The 17,694-nt window shown below is 36.3% G+C and overlaps 1 protein-coding gene across 1 annotated transcript; it reads right to left on the minus strand.

Annotated features, from left to right (window-relative positions):
- Positions 1-536: 536 nt before the first annotated feature.
- On the minus strand, positions 537-12,117 carry LOC112052960 (DNA-directed RNA polymerase III subunit RPC2). Its single transcript, XM_024092214.2, has 11 exons — positions 11,843-12,117; positions 10,904-11,235; positions 10,153-10,265; positions 9,625-9,800; positions 8,597-8,784; positions 7,655-8,039; positions 6,642-7,005; positions 5,423-5,881; positions 4,405-5,199; positions 2,071-2,371; positions 537-1,357 (listed from the first exon to the last, which is right to left on the minus strand). Exons 1-11 carry the CDS (start codon positions 11,906-11,908, stop codon positions 1,135-1,137), a joined length of 3,402 nt encoding a protein of 1,133 aa, XP_023947982.1. The 5' UTR covers positions 11,909-12,117; the 3' UTR covers positions 537-1,134.
- Positions 12,118-17,694: the final 5,577 nt, after the last annotated feature.

The following is a 17,694-nucleotide window of genomic DNA, read 5'->3' on the forward strand; positions in this document are numbered from 1 at the left end:
TTTTTCCATGCGTACCTCGGTGTACCATTCCAATGATAAGTCACTACATCATTTTTCTTCGTATTTTATTAATTGTGATTACCTAACATAGTTATTTCAACTAATTTATCTTGACTACGTGATTTTCATCGAATGGCAGCGATGTTTTTGTTTTACGATCATCTAACATGATTATTTCAACGAAAACACGTAAATAACGGTTTTTCCTTGAAATAATCTTCTAATTGCTACTGCCACTTTACGTAAAATGAAGATACTAACGAAAATATGATGAAAAACGATGTGTGACTCATTATTTGAATGGTACTCGGTCAAACTAAGAAATTGATCCGGTATATAAACTGTAGTACCTACTTTTGAAATATGAAGCATATTATACAACGAGAGTCAGTCATGGTTAGACCTATTTATAAAAGCTGAAAGGTTTTTGGTTCATGCATGTCCATTTCATAGGTAAGTAAAAAAAATAGGTACTTATATAAAAAAAAAACAAGTGTCTTAATGCAAAGCGTTTTATATTGTATACTGATAGACTTAACACTTTTTTTTACATTTGCTGGGTATACATCATAGTTGTTACCAGTGGTGTTCACAAGGTTTTTAACCAGGGTAAGTAAGCACTATATGTACAAATTGTAGATCAAGGAAAATTCCTCTTCCAATACAGTTTCATAATGGGTCCCTAGAGCCTTGCTAACAACAGTGATAGTCCAGTGGATATTACCTCTGATTTAAAATCGGAGGGCGTATGTTCGAATCCGGTCCGGGGCATGGACCTCCCAACTTTTCAGTTACGTGACGGAAATACATCGTGAGGGGTCCTGAGAATTTTCTTAATTTTGTATGTGTGTAAAGTTTGCCAACCTGCATTTGGTGAATGTGGTGGACTATTAGCCTAACCCCTCTCAATCTGAGAGAAGACTCGCTTAACAGTGAGTCGAATATGGGTTGTTAATGATGATGAATGAGGGTATGCAGTGCCCACTGGTTGTTTCATGTCAGTCCACGCCATTTCTATGGTTGATCTCTCGTTATTATGATTTGTATGGTATACGAAAAAAAATAATATGCTTTTTTGGTTGTTTTTTTATTGAAATCTATGCTTATGAAAAGTATTAATTAGTACATAAAGGGTTAAGTGTCACAACATTTCTTAAGTGTAAGCCGGGGCACGATGTTCATGGCGGCGAGCTCCTGGAACAGCAGCTTGCAGGCGTAGGGCATCTCCACGGCGGAGACGGCGGCGGACGAGCGGCACGCGTGGCACCACGCGCGGCTCGCCAGCCGCCCGCACGCGCCGCAGATGTCCGCGCTGAACACGTCCGACGCCAGCATCAGCCGCTCCATCAGCAGCATGCTGACGAATTTATACATATACACTAAGTATTGCAGGACATCTCATCATTAGAGACGTGATAGCCCAGTGGATATGACCTCTGGCTTCGATTCGGAGGGCGTAGGTTTATCCGGCCCGGGGCATGCACCTCCAACTTTTCAGTTGATGGAAAGAAAAGAGATGATGGAAAACATCGTGCGGAAACCTTGCATGCCTGAGAATTTTCTTAATTCTTTGAGTGTGTGAAGTCTGCCAATCCGCATTGGGTCTGCGTGGTAGACCTGGATCTAAACCATCTCATCCTGAAAGGAGACTCGTGTTCAACAGTGAGCCGAATATGGGTTGTTATGGGTTCTATAAAAGCGGAAGGTGAGTGACCTTTCGCTCAAAATCACGAAATATCGAAATCCGCTTGTAGTATTTAGTCCGCTTAAAACGGATTTTGCTATAGGGCCGGATTAAGCAGGTCTAAGTGCAGAAAAAGTCACCGCAAACGAGACGCAAGCCCTCTATATTGCTAAACGGCATCTCATTACAAATTATAAAAGTTCTGTTTGTGTACTACGTACGTTCGGGACCCTAAAAAACGAGTGTGTTTTAGACTACACTACTGAAGTTAAACTGCTTTAGTTCCTCTCAACGTCCGTTCGTCTCGCCTGATTACACTTTTCTAGGCTAGGATAGCATCGATAAGCTAGGATGACAAAAGAGGTTAGGTAATGACCAAAATGTACCTGGCCCCATAACCGATGAGACAATCCCGTTCCATCTCCCCGAGGCGCAGGCCGCCGTCGCGCGAGCGGCCCTCCGTGGGCTGCCGCGTGAGCACGGCCCGCGGGCCGCGCGCGCGCGCGTGCATCTTGTCCTGCACCATGTGCTTCAGCTTCTGGTAGTACACGGGCCCCGAGTAGATGTACGCCTCCAGCGGCTCGCCCGTCAGCCCCGAGTAGAATATGTCCTTCCCGTGGTAGTTGTAGCCGTGCTTCTCCAACTCTCTACACACGTCCCGAACTTTGGAACCGCCGAATGCCGTGCCTGTCAAGGATTTATATAAACCTACTTATAATAAATCTGTAGAGAGGTCAATTCTGGACATGAAATATATTTCCAAAATAACTATCAGGGGGTGATTAGTGATCGATACTGATGCCAAAAATGTAATCAGTAAAACTTTTGTCTATCTGTCTGTATGTTCGTTGTAGAAACAAAAACTACTCGACGGATTTTAACGAAACTTGGTACTATTATTTTTCATACTCCTGGGCAGGTTATAGTAAATTTTTCATCGCGATACGATCAATAGGAGCAGAGCAGTGAAGGGAAATGTTGGGAAAACGGGAGAAGTTACTGCATTTTTATAGGTAAGGGTTGGATTAAAGAGGTCTAAGGGCGGACGAAGTCACGGGCTTTCGCTAGTAAATAAATAAAATTCATTTAATTAAAAGGAGGCCTGGACCTATAGTAATAGTAAAACAATCATTCAATCAATCATTAAATTTTTGATTTGATTAATGATTTATAGCTTGCATCTTGCAACAGTTTTTGTGGATGATTTTTTAAATCTTTTTTTTGTTAATATCTAAGGAAAAGTAAATAAGACAGACTTTAATGTACGAATACGAGAAATACTTTCAAATAAACTAATTCTTGGATATCTAATCGCGAGCGTTCGCTTTATTAAAACCGGTCATGATATGAATTTTAATCTATACTAATATTATAAAGAGGTAAAGTTTGTAAGTTTGTAAGTTTGTAAGTTTGTAACAATTTTTTGAAATGGGGTAATCTTCGGAACTACTGAACCGATTTTAAAAATTCTTTCACCAGTAGAATGCTACGTTATCGGGGAGTGCTATAGGCTATATTTTATATTTCTATCATATATAACTACTGAGATATCGCGGGTTTTCTCTTACAGGTCAGACCGAAAAACTTACTTAATCGCATGCGCTGCCTCAACCATTGCGCATAACTGAAATAAATGTATGGAGGCTTTTTGAACCTTTAAAAGTTCTACAAAAAAGTCCGCGACACCATATATCTATCTTTTATATTTTAGCAGATATAGTACCTTTAGTACTTTAATAAATTATTTAAATTTTAAACTAAGGTTTACGTCATTATTTACACAACTAAACTTAAATCCTTATCAAAATAAATTATTTTATAATCACAAGGATATTATAGAGATAAGATTTGCCCTTTACAGTATGTTAATTAGTTATATAGTTTCGGAGATAATACAAAATTTCTGAAAGTCGCAGAAATGCCGCTAAATGACGCCCCGCGGTTTCAATTACGTGGTTCCCGTTCCCGTATGAATATGAGGACCAAACATAGCCTATGACACTCGCAAATAATGTAGCTTTCTATTGGTAAAAGAATTTTCCAAATCGGTCCAGTAGATCCAGAGATTACCCCCGACAACCACACAAACTTTACTTCTTTATAGTATTAGCATAGAAGTCGCTTGGGAAATTATAGTCTTTTGGTCATTGCACCACGCACAAAAGGCTGGACCAATTTTGCTGAGGGTAGGGATAGGATAGAGGTAGGGAAGGGGTAGGATAGAGGTAGGGTAGGGGTAATTTAGGGAAAGTGTAGGGTGGGGTAGGGTAGGGTACGGATAAGGTAGGGGTAGTGTAGGGTAGGGGCAAGGTAGAGGTAGGGGAAGGATATGGAACGTATAGGGTAGGGGAAGAGTAGGATAGGGGTAGGGTAGGGGTAGGGTACGGGTAGGATAGGGTTAGGGTAGGGATAAGGTAGGGGTAGGGAAGGGTTAGGGTTAGCGGTAGGGTCGGAGTAAGGTAGGGGTAGGGTAGGGGTAGATTAGGGGTAGGGTAGGATAGGGTTTGGATAGGTTACGGGTAGGGTTAGGGTAGGGTAAGGTGGGGGGAAGGAAGGGTAAGCATTAGCGGTAGGGTAGGAGTAAGGTAGGGGTAGGGTAGGGTAGGATAGGGTTGGGTAGGTTTACGAGCAGGGTAAGGTAGAGGTAGAGAAGTTTACATCAATTTTTACGCGGACGAAGTCGCGGGCGTCCGCTAGTAAATTTTTTTTTTAGGATTTACCATAATGAAATTTGCCTTCCATCAGTCCTGCTTTGCCCGCCAGTAGCTCGATAGTTTTCCCAACCGTCATTCTCGACGGAAACCCGTGCGGGTTCATGATCATATCCGGACAAATACCGCGGTCGTTGAACGGCATGTCTTCCTGCTGGACGATTAGACCGGTCACGCCTTTCTGACCGTGCCGGGAACTGAATTTGTCGCCGATCTCGGGAACTCTGGTCTGACGTAACAGAATTTTGATCAGAAACGCGTCTTCCGAATTCGATGAGACCATCACTTTCTCGATGTAAGATTCAACTGGACCTTTGTACGTTATTGGTACATCTTTATAATCTATATGTTGCGGTTGCCCTTGACCGATTGGGTTTAACGTCGCTGGCGGCATCTGCTTGTTTACCAGCACTTGTCGATTCTCTACCATTTCCCCGGGGGCGGCTATACCGTCTGTATCTAACACTTCGTGCGCTTTGATCACCTTTCCTGTGTTGCCATCTCTAGAAGGACCCAGGATCCTGTCCGTGGTCTGATTGCTGTACCGTTTCATAGTAGTTTTAGCACTTTTGTATACTAAACATCTTCCGTAACCCCGATCAATGGATGCTCTGTTTAAAATCAAAGCGTCCTCGATGTCATATCCGCTATAGCTCATCACAGCGACCGTTGCGTTCTGACCCGCTGGCAACTTGTCGAAATTTGTTAGCTCTATGGTTTTGGTTTTAACCATTGGACACTGAGGGTAAACCAAGTTATACATCAATGTGTCTATTCTATTCTTTTGGTTGTAACCAATAGTGCCTGGAATTAAAAATATAAAAAATTGTCGTAATCTATACTAATATTTTTGAAGTAGTATGAAAGGTGGATTTACAAGACGGAGGTCCTGGGTTCGCAATACAACCTACCAAAGACATCGACTGACACAACTACACTATAAAAGACTTAGCAATGAGGTACGCATAAAGGAAAAAAAAATGAAAACCTAAAAAAAACGCTCAAAAACAAACCGTAAAATACATACCCATAGCCTGTTTGCCCATAGCACACTGATACGTATTTCTCGGACTCTGGTTATGGTGGGGATATGGCACCAATCCTGCACAAACACCCAAAATTGTGAAGGGCGCTATTTCGAGATGCGTCGTCACATAAGGGTCTATCTCAGCCTCAAGTGTCGCTATATGGCTGTCGTTTTCCTCGTTCACGTCTAAATATTCAATCAGACCATCTGCTAGAAAATCTTGGAACTTCCTGATGCCTCTATTCAGCTCGTTGATGTGAGATTGCTGCACCAGTGGCGATCCCTTCTCCACGATAATGTACGGGCGGCAAAGCCTGCCGCCGTCGCTGCAGATGTATACAGTCCTCTGGTTGTGGTTCGGATAGATGGACACAAAGGCTGATATGAATCCCCGACGGCGAAACATTCTGAATATTTTAATTAATTTCTTGTAATGCTTGGTTACACCTAGTATGTTACCTGAAAATGGTGAACTAAATTTATAAAAGCCAATACTAAATATACACGAATTTTACAATAATCAGGAGTAAAGGATTAGAAAATTAGATGTCATTAAGCACATGTACGAATACATTGGTATATTGACAGTCCGTCTATGTCCACGTCCATTTAAATTCACTCTAATCTGTACAGAGGATGGTGATACGTTCGCAGTAGCAGGTAAGACAAAAGTTTCATTTATTGTAATTTGTAATGTCCCAAAGGTCCCAGGTCAAGTAATAGTACATTGGTATACAAGGGGCTAAAAAGACCCATTATATACGAGGTATTTTTAGGACACGAACCGTAAGGCGAGAGCCGCTAAATAGAAACCGAGTTTACAGGGCTCTATCGTACCCACTTATGATCCTATTTACTAATAAAACCTCCTTCGTTTTATAGAGGTCATTATTTTAGTATGATAAAACTATTTACGAATTAAACCTTTATCGTTTTATAGTAGGCTAGTAATCGTAACAGACAAAAATTTAAAAAAAAACAATATTACTTTATTCCCTAGAGGCTGAAATGCTTGTTTATCCCCTGTGTGGAGTGGTATATTACCACTCCACAGTGTTTTTGAGCAAGAATAGTGAAAAAGTTATTTGTTTGCTTTGACTACTATTATAATGGGGCAAATGACGTGGAATGTGAATGTACCTACAATTTTATGAATGACTGTGCTGACGAGTAAATATTAATCGAAAATTAATTCCTCAATTCTGTAGTTAAAACTCACCATTAAGGAACACCATATAAACAGCAGGATGGTTTATTTCTTCGCCGCCCAATATTCTGACATCCTCCACCCCGGCATTACAAGCCAACCTTGCAATTGGCTTTTCAGAACTTTCCGTGGTTATGTGTGTCATGAGTGCCAAGTTCTTAACGAGACCGCAGGCTTCTCCTTCAGGAGTATCGGAGGGACAGAGCATTCCCCACTGCGACGGCTGCAAGGAGCGAGGCCCAGACACTTTTCTAGTCTTTTCGAACTGCGAATTTACTCTAGTCATCATACCCAGAGCGGATATGTAACTTAGACGACTCAGAACTTGTGTGACGCCATGCCTTTCCATTTTGAATCTTTTGATTGTCCAGTTTCCCTAAAAATACAAGGAATGATAATAATATGTCCCATAAACAGTATAGCTTTATTGGAGTTCGCACCTTATGAAACAGCTTTAGTAGCCGTTTCTAAATGATGTGTTGAGATAAAATATAGGTACCTAACAGATTCAATATTCTAAAAGATGGGATTGTTATTATATGACAATAATTTCTGACCAGTTTTTTATCTATATCTATACTTATAATAAATCTGTAAAGAGATCAATTCTGTACTGAAATATATTTATTTCCAAAATAACTATCAGGAGGTGATTAGTGATCGATACTGATGCCAAAAATGCAATCAGTAAAATTTTTGTGTCTGGCTGTATGTTCGCTATAGAAACAAAAACTACTCGCCGGAATTTAATGAAACTTGGTACAATTATTCTTCATACTCCTGGCCAGGTTATAGTATACTTTTCATCACGATACGATCAATAGGAGCAGAGCAGTGAAGAGAAATGTTGGGAAAAGGGTAAAAGTTACTCCATTTTTAAGCTTCCGTCGCGTGTGCAGCCTTAATGGGTAGGGTAGGGTTAGGAGTAGCGTAGGGGTAGGGGTGGGGTAGGAGTAGGGTAGGGACTTTCACGCGGACGAAGTCGTTAGCGTCCGTTAGTTAATAATAATGATGTAATTGCTTACGCTGGAGATGGCGGTAAATAGTCCATTGGCGATCAAGTCCGGTCTCATATGCTTCACAACGTCAAACGGTGCCGCTTTCACTTTTGGTATTATTTTATCAGCTATCGACTTCAATTCCCAATTGAATCTTTTGAATAAATCTTCAAACATCAGAGCCAACAGGGAGCCAGCCAACTCCAATCTCTTGTTACCGTAGTAATCAGGATCGTCTATATTAGCTTTATTGTTTTGGGCTTCTATTACTCTCTTCACCATAATGGCCAAGTAGATGGCCTTGACGTAAAAGTTGTAATTTTCCACAGGTACGTGAGCGAGGATAGTGGTCGCTAAAAGATCCCGCGCCTCGTCAACAGGGGTTCGGAACTTAGCGTTAGACGTCTGAAACCTTTAAATATTTATTTATTTACTAACTAGCGGACGCCTGCGACTTTTCTCAATTTTTCACAAATCCCGCAGGAACCATAGATTTTTCCAGGATGGAAAGTAACCTATGTGTTAGGGTAAAATCTATTTTTTTCCTTCCAAATTTCAGCCAAATTGCAGAATCAAAAAATTAATAAAGTTTCATACAAACTTTCATCCTCTATTTTATCCCCTTGGGGGTAGAATTGATCAAAATCCTTTCTTAGCGGATGCCTACGTCATAACATCTACCTGCATGCCAAATTTCAGCCCGGTCCGTTTTGTGGTTTGGGCTGTGCGTTAATAGATCACTATGTCAGTCATTTGCAACAATAGTAATTTGATGCACGGAATTATCGTTCGTATCGTTATAAGTATTATTATATAAATGCACTTTAAGCTCAGTCAGTCTTTGTAAAAATTCCTAGCCAAACTATCATTAAATAATAGTTTAGCCAGGATTTTTTAGGCAATCTATTTGCAATTCATTTTTAACATAGTTTTTATCCAAAAAACAGATGGGTTTCAGTAATCACTTACCGTTTAACTTTCAGCTTAGCCCCAATGTAAGTGAGTGCTTGGTTTTGGGTGAAAATCTTCAAATTATGACAATCCATTAGGCAAGGGGCCATATTCTTTACAACTGCGTCCTCAGTGCCAACAAGCAACATTATTTCTTGGTCACTGCAAATACCCATTGCCTTAAACGCAACTGCTATTGGTATATCCTGGAATGATTTATAAATATTGAAATACTTAAAAGGTAAGAACTCATTACCCAAGTTTAAACTAACATAAGCTTCTTCAAATATTGATATGTAAGGGAAAATTGTTGTAAATATAATAGAATATTCATTCATAAGATAATAGGATTAATGACTTTTTGTGAAATCCATTATTAAGAGTTTCCAAAATATACACTACTAGCGCATGCCCGTCGTCGTCCGCGTGGAATTCAGTTTTCACAAATCTCGCGGGAATCATGGATTTTTCGGGATGAAAAGTAGCCTATGTGTTAATCCAGAGTGTAATCTATTTCCATTCCAAATTTCAGCGAAATCGGTTCATTAGCCGCAGCGCAAAGGAGCACACTAACATAAACACTTTCGCCTTTTAATAGTAGCCCAATATTTCATATATTCTGCTCTCGAAAACTTATTTTGAGAGAGCTGCCACCCACACAAACCAGCTAATGGTAGAGGCTTGCAATTACACTCCGATTCTAACGCCGATTGTAGATCTAGACACCCAAAAAACGTCCTATACGATCCTGACGATGACATAACAACCGACAATGATTCCAAGTCAGGAAAAACCTAGAAAACACAAACACAACCTAAACAGTGGTGATGGCCACGGTATCTGACATCACCTGGATGACGACTACCTCACGATCTCTGGGGCGCCCGGATTCATACACTCAGGCCACCTTTCCAGAACAGCCCTTTAAGCCAAGGATTGAGTCTCAGAGGAGACGCCCTTAGAGAGTTGTTCCGCCTATCTATTCTACCTTCGGGCTACCACAGATTTACTAATTCAGAATTAATAATCACAAATAATATACATACATCTGATAATGCATTGTGCCTAAGAACATATTTTCCATTTTTCACAATGACATTTGTTCTGGTCTTCTTTTCATGTGTGGAACTTGTAACTTGGCACTGTATGGCTCCTTTGAATTCATCCACAATCATTCGGTTTCTTGACAGTTGCTCCTGAATTAAAATTACTTTTTCCTGACCTACAAAAGTTATTAAATTTTATCTAAAATATTGTTTCAATTTATTTCTACACAACTCTTATTTTAACAATAAAAATAAAATGAATTCAAGAAATTTTTGTAATGGTCATTCACAACTTTGATTAAATTTATTTTTTTAGGCTAGTTGCTATTTTGTTGTCATTTCTTTAACTAATAATTTTAATAAATCAATATTTTTAATATAAAAATTAATTTAATTTTCTAGGTAAAATACCTGATTTTCTTTCTATGTTTACTTCAAACTAAACAAATTAATGTAACTGTTTGTCAAATAAATTGACAAGTTTATATATTTGAAATAAATTAACTGTAAAAATGTATAATTAATTACCTCTAATAATAAAATAACCACCAGGATCGTGAGGGCATTCATTTAATTGGGCTAGTTCAAAATCTGACTTGTTTGTCAAAACACAATTTGAAGATCGGAGCATAAGAGGCATCCTACAAAATTTTATACATTTTAAGATATTATACTCAGAAGCACAATTATCCGCCCACTTTAATATGACACGAAATTATTAAAACAGGCGGATAATTGTGCCTCTGAGTATATATATCCCCAGAAAGTAGAAAACACCAGAACCCATGTTCAGCCATCATTATAAAGCATGCATTGTCCAAAAATTCCATAAATTAATCTTTTTTTTGTGAAATTACACCAAAAAATAGTCAATTTCAACTGCTAAATTTATATGTGTGATCACATATTTTGGAGTTTCCTGTATTCTGAGTATATATCTTGTTTTGTATTACTTTTTATTACAAAAGCATTTAGGATATATTAATTTCAAAATTGGCTCAAGACTGCTATGGAAGGCTTTGATTGTAGCTAGTTACCATCCTACCATCAACAATGTACCAGTAAGCAATTTAAATTTATTGTATAATGCTATGTACTAACTATCACAGGTATGGGTAACTTGTAGCCCTTCCAAATTAGCAGTCTACCATAGCAGTCAGTCTAGGGGTACGTCGTTACAGAAAACTAAATACAACACTAAATCTGATTCATGACTGATAAATTAGTATTTTAGTTATAGTAGAGATTATTTTCAAAACAGATTAAAAGATTTGGCTACCTTCCAATTAACTGTTTATTTTTAATAACCCTTTGATTGCCTCTGATATATTCAATGTCCACTGTGATTGGTGCAGAGTATGTCATGTCCCGGAGTCTGCACTCATGAGGAGTGGTTGGTTTAGTAAGATTGAAACCTTCTTCCAAATCTGGTGTGCCCACATATGCATTTAAATATTTGATGTAAAACAGAGGATCTGAGTCACAGAACACTTTCTCATTTGCCTGAACAATCTTCTTGATTTCAACATTAATAAAGTAGTTGAAGGAATCAATGTGTTGCTTCACCAATCCTTTTATCTGAAGAAATGATGGAACAAGTTTCCATTTGTCCTGTGAAAATTGATTGTAATAATTATTTTATAATACAATAGAGTCAGATTGTAATGTTATTGCATTTGTGTCAGTGAATTAAGTGTAACATGATACAGCCATGTGTTGCATGAAGCTTAAATTTTTCTCTTTGAAGGCAGTTTAATTATAAAATTGTGCCTTGTATGCACTAACACAATACAGAGTTCATTTTTCAAACAGTATAATTTTAGCATAAAAATATGTTTACGGCAGATTCACAGCCAGTTTCTTCAGGTAAAGCTAAAGTAACAGTAAAAGTAGTAAGTAGTAAAGAAGACTTTATTTTTCCGTGTTTAAGACCGTCACTTTTGCTTTATGACGTTACTTTGACTGCTCCTTACGATGAAGAAACTGGCAGATAGACTGTAGTATTTGAAAGGAACAATTCATCATACAGAAAACTTAAATCAGTGTTCATCACTTGATGTCCCGTAAAACATGCCCACATCCAAAGATTCAGCTTACACTAGCAAATAAACATGTCTTAGGAGAATTAAGGATTATTCATTAGACAAACTGGATAAATGGTGGGTTAATGTGAAACTTAGCAGTACTTAATTTAAATACATGAATACAAATAACCAACCTCTAAGGATTTTATAGGTTCTCTTGCACCTTTTGCAGATTCCCATTCGCAATGTCTTTCCTCCATATTTCACTCAAACATAATACGGCGCGCAATAATTTATTAATATATTACTTTGTACTATAAACTTTTCAACCTGATAGCATTTATTTAAGAATATCAATTCACATCTTTATTCATACTTCATTGTACAGCAATCACAACATCTTGAAATTTTTGAATTTTGATTTTGAAATTTTGAATTTGATCATGCTTTGACTTTAAACACATTGACTTTGACACTTGACGTTGACAGCACAGAGTACAAAGAAAGTCCTGCCGTCACCATCAATAAACTCAAAATGTACCCTGTGTAATCATGTGTATATGTGCTGCAAATAGTAAATTAATTTACTGGGTATGTGCTGCCTCTGTTGGTTGCTGACTGATGATCTGTAGTGTTTGCAGACATGTGAATCTTAAACAATAATGCTTTTGCATCGTAGATAGAGGAATTTTGCATGGTCTAATGATCCGTCTATAGCCAACATTCGAAAAGTAGACTGAATTAGGAAATAGTCAAAGACTGAAACTGACGTCATTGTTCGTATTCGACTAAAATAATAGAGTAGTCTGTACTGCTATTTTTGGGCGGTAAACCCAAAAATTGTTCGAACTCGACTGAAATGCTAAAGCAGTCCGAACTAGGCCTTACGGTTTTGTTCCTGAGTTCTACCAAAGGGTAAATTCCACCTTGTACTCTATGGTTCCACCTCTTTAGAACGTAGTGATAATATGTATGTATCTAAGGATAATATACTCATAGTCTTAGGTTAGGAGTATTAGTGTTCTGTGGTTTGGAGTCTTTGGTTATTTGTTTATGGTTGCAATAATTTGTAAATTCGGCAGGATTTTTGGCGGGAATCGAGAAGCGCGCTTTTAAAATTGAAAATTTTAATTTAAAAGTTTTTTAGTAATATACGTGTGAAATAAAGTGTTCATATGTAAATTAAATCCAGCAAAATGCCGTCAGACAGTGATGGCGATGCCCACGAAAGGCTGGACAGAAAAAAACGTAAAGTTCAAAAGTCTGCTGAGGACGATAGTGTAAAATACAAACCCTATATAAAGGCAGGTTATAGCAGAGCCTACACGGATAATAGCACTAACGCGGAATTCCCAGTGTTTGTGGAAAGCAGTGAGGCGGAAATTAAATTGGGGAACAAAAACCCATTAGTTGTGTCCAAATACTTTAAACAAGTAAAAGGTATCTATGAGAGCAGGCGCATTAATGCTAACAAAATAATGTTAGTATTCAAACAAGCGATAGCAGCCAATGATTTTCTCAAACATGAATGCCTAACAGTTTACAATCTTCGTGCCTTCATCCCGGCATCTTCTGTGGAGAGGGTGGGGGTTGTCAGGTTTATTCCTAAAGAGTCCAGTAACCATGAACTATTTAATAAACTTTCTTCAGAGTGTGAGATTATTGGTGTAAGACGATTCATGAAAAAGGTTGTAGACGATGTTGTTCCTTTGTCAACTATTAGTGTAATTTTTGCAGGAACAACTTTACCACAATATATATATTTAGACAATTGGCGTTATAAGGTCTATACATATATTCCTCCGCTAATGCAATGTTTCAAGTGTATGAGATTTAATCACTATGGGAAAATATGCAAAAATATACAGGTCTGTTCACGCTGTGCTGGTGAACACCACTACAAAGCATGCACGGCTGATACATTGAAGTGCAGTAATTGTGGTGGAGCTCACTTAGCCATATCCAAAACTTGCCCTATAAAGGCAGCGAGATTAGAAAAAAATAAACAATCTTATGCTAAGGTAATTGAAATTAATAGTGTTAATTTTCCTACTCTCCCGAAGCCTCAACAAATACAGCAAAAATTCCACCAATCTAAACTAGACACACAAGAAAATTTAGATATTTCTTATTCAAATATCATTAATAATAAAAAAATATTATCAGCAATAATTAATACATTAGTTACTATAGGAAACTCAAATGACATTAAAAGCACAAGTAAAATTAAAGAAGCATTTTTGAAACATTTGAATAAAGTTTAATGGCTTCAAAGCTCATTATTGTTCAACATAACATTCAGAGTATTAATAATAAAAAACCCTTAGTAAAAACATTTTTAACACAGGAAAATATTGATATTTTATTATTAAATGAAACCTGGCTTAAAAACTCTAGTAATCTTGTAAAAATCCCAGGCTATAACTTTGTTGGAAAAAATGCAAAGAATGAACATGGTGGCGTAGGTATTTTATTAAGAAATACATTTAAATATAAACTTTTGAAAACAAAATTTTATGAAGATGTTCAATCCATAGCAATTTCTTTAGAAACCAATGTTGGTGACTTATCAATACTTTGTGTTTATTGTCCACCTAAAAATAAAAATAAATGTAAAATCAATAGACTTAAAAGTATCATCAGTGATATACCAAAGCCCTGTTTAGTAGCAGGAGACTTTAATGCACATCATATTTCTTTTGGTTGCCATAGTACAAATTCAAGGGGTAGAAGCCTATTTGATATTTTTGATGAACAGGATCTGTGCATATTAAATTCTGGTAGGTCTACTACACTTCAGAGACCATATGCAAATAGTTCTGCTATTGACATAACTGGAGTGAGCCCAGTGCTCGCTCCGTTATGTGAATGGACAGTAGGTGTAGACACTTTGGGTAGTTACCACTATCCCACATTCACAAAAATTAACTTAATTCCATCTAAATATTCTGTCAATGATAAAGTAGAGAAATTTTTATATAATAAAGCAGATTGGGATAAATATTTTAAGAAATCCAAGGAGTATTTTGAGTATATCACATTTAATGAACTAGATCCTTTACAGTCATATGACAAATTTTGTGAAATTTTGAACATTTTAAAAAAAGAATGTATTCCGCTGGTTAAATTTGAGGGTCCAAGAACTATTAAAGCTCCCGCTCCTTGGTGGGATGAAAATTGTGCTGAAGCAGTTAAAAATTCCAAAGAGGCTTTACAATTATATAGGCGAGTAGGGTTAATGGTAAATTATATAAATTATAAAAAAATAGATGCACTTAAAAAAATAATCATTAAAAAAGCAAAGAAAGATAGTTGGAATAAACTTTGTTCATCATTTAATAGATACACTCCTATAACTTATATATGGAATTATATGAAAAGATTTAAACGAATAAATACCCAACCAAAACTTAAAAATGATGTATGGATTCCAAATTTCATCTCAAAACTTAAACAGAATAATAATAACACAAACTTAATCAACTCTGTTTTTGAATACAACAATGACAATGAGAATTCCATGTGGCTACTAAATCCATTCACCTATGCAGAATTCAATATAGCACTTCAATCAAGAAAGGAATCTGCACCAGGATTAGATGACATTCCTTATATAATGTTTAAAAAGTTACATAAATCAGGTCAAATAGCTTTACTTAATATTTTTAACAAGTTATGGCTTTCTCAATGTATTCCAGAGAGTTGGAAGATTCAATGTATAATACCAATTTTGAAACAAGATAAACCTGAAGACGATTGCAATTCTTACAGACCTATATCACTGACTTCTTGCATAGGGAAATTGTTTGAAGTAATGCTTAAACTAAGATTGGACTATTTTGTAGAAACTAATAATTTATTACCAGGTTTTCAATATGGTTTCCGTAGAGGTAAAAGCGCAGCAGAGAGTATAACTTCATTTATGTATGATATGAAGAATTGTCAATTGTCTAGATCCACAGCAGTATGTATATTTTTGGATATAGAGGGGGCTTATGATAATGTGGACTTAAACCAGCTCATCAATTGTCTTTATGAAATTGGTATCCCTGGAAAAATGTTAAAATGGCTTTCAAATTTTTTTAATAATAGACAGTTTTATGTTAAGTACAATAATATACTCCATGGGATAAACCAAACTAGTAAAGGTCTTATGCAAGGTTCAGCATTGTCACCAATTTTGTATAATTTATACACCTCACAAATTGAAAATTTTTTATTAGGAGATGTTAAAATTTTACAATTTGCGGATGACTTGTTAATGTATAGTGTAAATAGAAATATAGAAATAGCTAAAAATACTATTAATTCTGCACTGTTCCAGTTGCAGTTTTATTATAAAAATTTGTTAAAATTAAATATCAATACTTCCAAAAGTTCATGTATGATTTTTGGCAGCCCAGTGGGGAATAACATCAAATATAATGGTACAGATATTCCATTTGTAAATCAAAAGAAATTTTTGGGTGTAATTATCGATAATAAATTAAAATTTGACAGACATATTAATTATATTAGCAAAAATGCGTTAAAAGGCATTAATTTATTGAGATGTTTGACTGGAACGTTTTGGGGCTCTGATCCTAAAGTCCTATCTCTATTATATAAAAGCATGGTCAGAAGTCACTTTGATTATAGTTTTCTTGCATATATGCAAGCCAATTCCACATTATTAAAAAAACTTGATGTTATTCAAAACATTGGCTTGCGCATAATAAGTGGGGCTATGCGCTCTACACCTGTTAATTCAATGGAAGTAGAGACTTGTATTCCTCCTTTAATTGTAAGACGTATATATTTAGCTGAAAGATTTTGTTTGAAAGCTCTATCATCGAGCTCTTCAATAGTGAACAAACTTTTGCTTCCAAATAGTCTACTAACTGTAACTAAATCTACAACTGAATCTTTACAAGCGACCGCAAATTCACTTTTGGCAGGTAAACAACCTACCATATCTATTATTATGACATATATGCATAATATTGCCACTAACATAAATGTTAGTAACGCCTGGCCCATGTACTCTTGCTCCTTTGAGAGCTTGATTATGACAAATAAAATTCATTTGTTGAATATTACGTCAAACATAGACTTGCTTATGTTTATTGATAAAAATTGTAAATATTATTATAAGTTATATACAGATGGATCTAAAAATCAGCACTTAGTAAGTGCTGCTTTCTATGATCCACAAAAAAAATGTAGTAAAGCGTTTAAGTTAAATTCTCGATGTAGTATTTTTACTGCGGAATCTTTTGCAATTTTAAAAGCAATTTCTTATATAAAAGAGGAAATTTTACATAGTGTAAATAATTGTATTATAGTAACAGATTCAAAAAGTGTTCTTTTAGCTATTAACAATTTCAATTTTAGTTATAAGTCTTCATACATTATTTTTCAAATTAAAAATGTATTACTAGACATAAGAAAAACTGGAATGAACGTAGAATTTGTCTGGGTACCCTCCCACAGAGGTATAGCGGGCAATGAACTGGTTGATTCTGTAGCAAGACAAGGATTGTTTAATGAAGATTGTTCAGACAATATCAAAACTCCATTTACAGACTTTTATCATGAAGTAAAGAAGAGACAGAAGTTGCTTTGGCATGAACTTTGGAAAGAAACTAGTAAAAGTAAAGGATGTTGGTACGCAGAGATACAAAATGAAATACCGGTGCAGCCATGGTATTACAAAATGAGTTGGGATTCAAGAAAATTCATATCAATAATAAACCGACTAAGGTTTGGTCACTGTTTAGTGCCAAGCCATTTATTCAAATTAAAAATTTATAAAGACAACAAATGCATGTACTGTAAAAAAGACGACGCAGATATCAATCACATAATTTTCAAGTGTTCAGCTTTTGGTATACAGAGAATAATATTAGCAAGTTCGATAGAGTTAGTAAAGGAAGAAAACGAAATTAAGTGTGATCCCCGCCACATTAAGGAATTGTTGAGGAACCATTTATTTTATAAGCCTGTTTTAGATTTCATTAGTAACACAATAGAAAAATTGTAAAATACAGTAGTAAATTTATATTTA

The sequence above is a fragment of the Bicyclus anynana genome, chromosome 5 (genome assembly GCF_947172395.1).
Source record: "Bicyclus anynana chromosome 5, ilBicAnyn1.1, whole genome shotgun sequence".
NCBI lineage: Eukaryota > Metazoa > Arthropoda > Insecta > Lepidoptera > Nymphalidae > Bicyclus > Bicyclus anynana.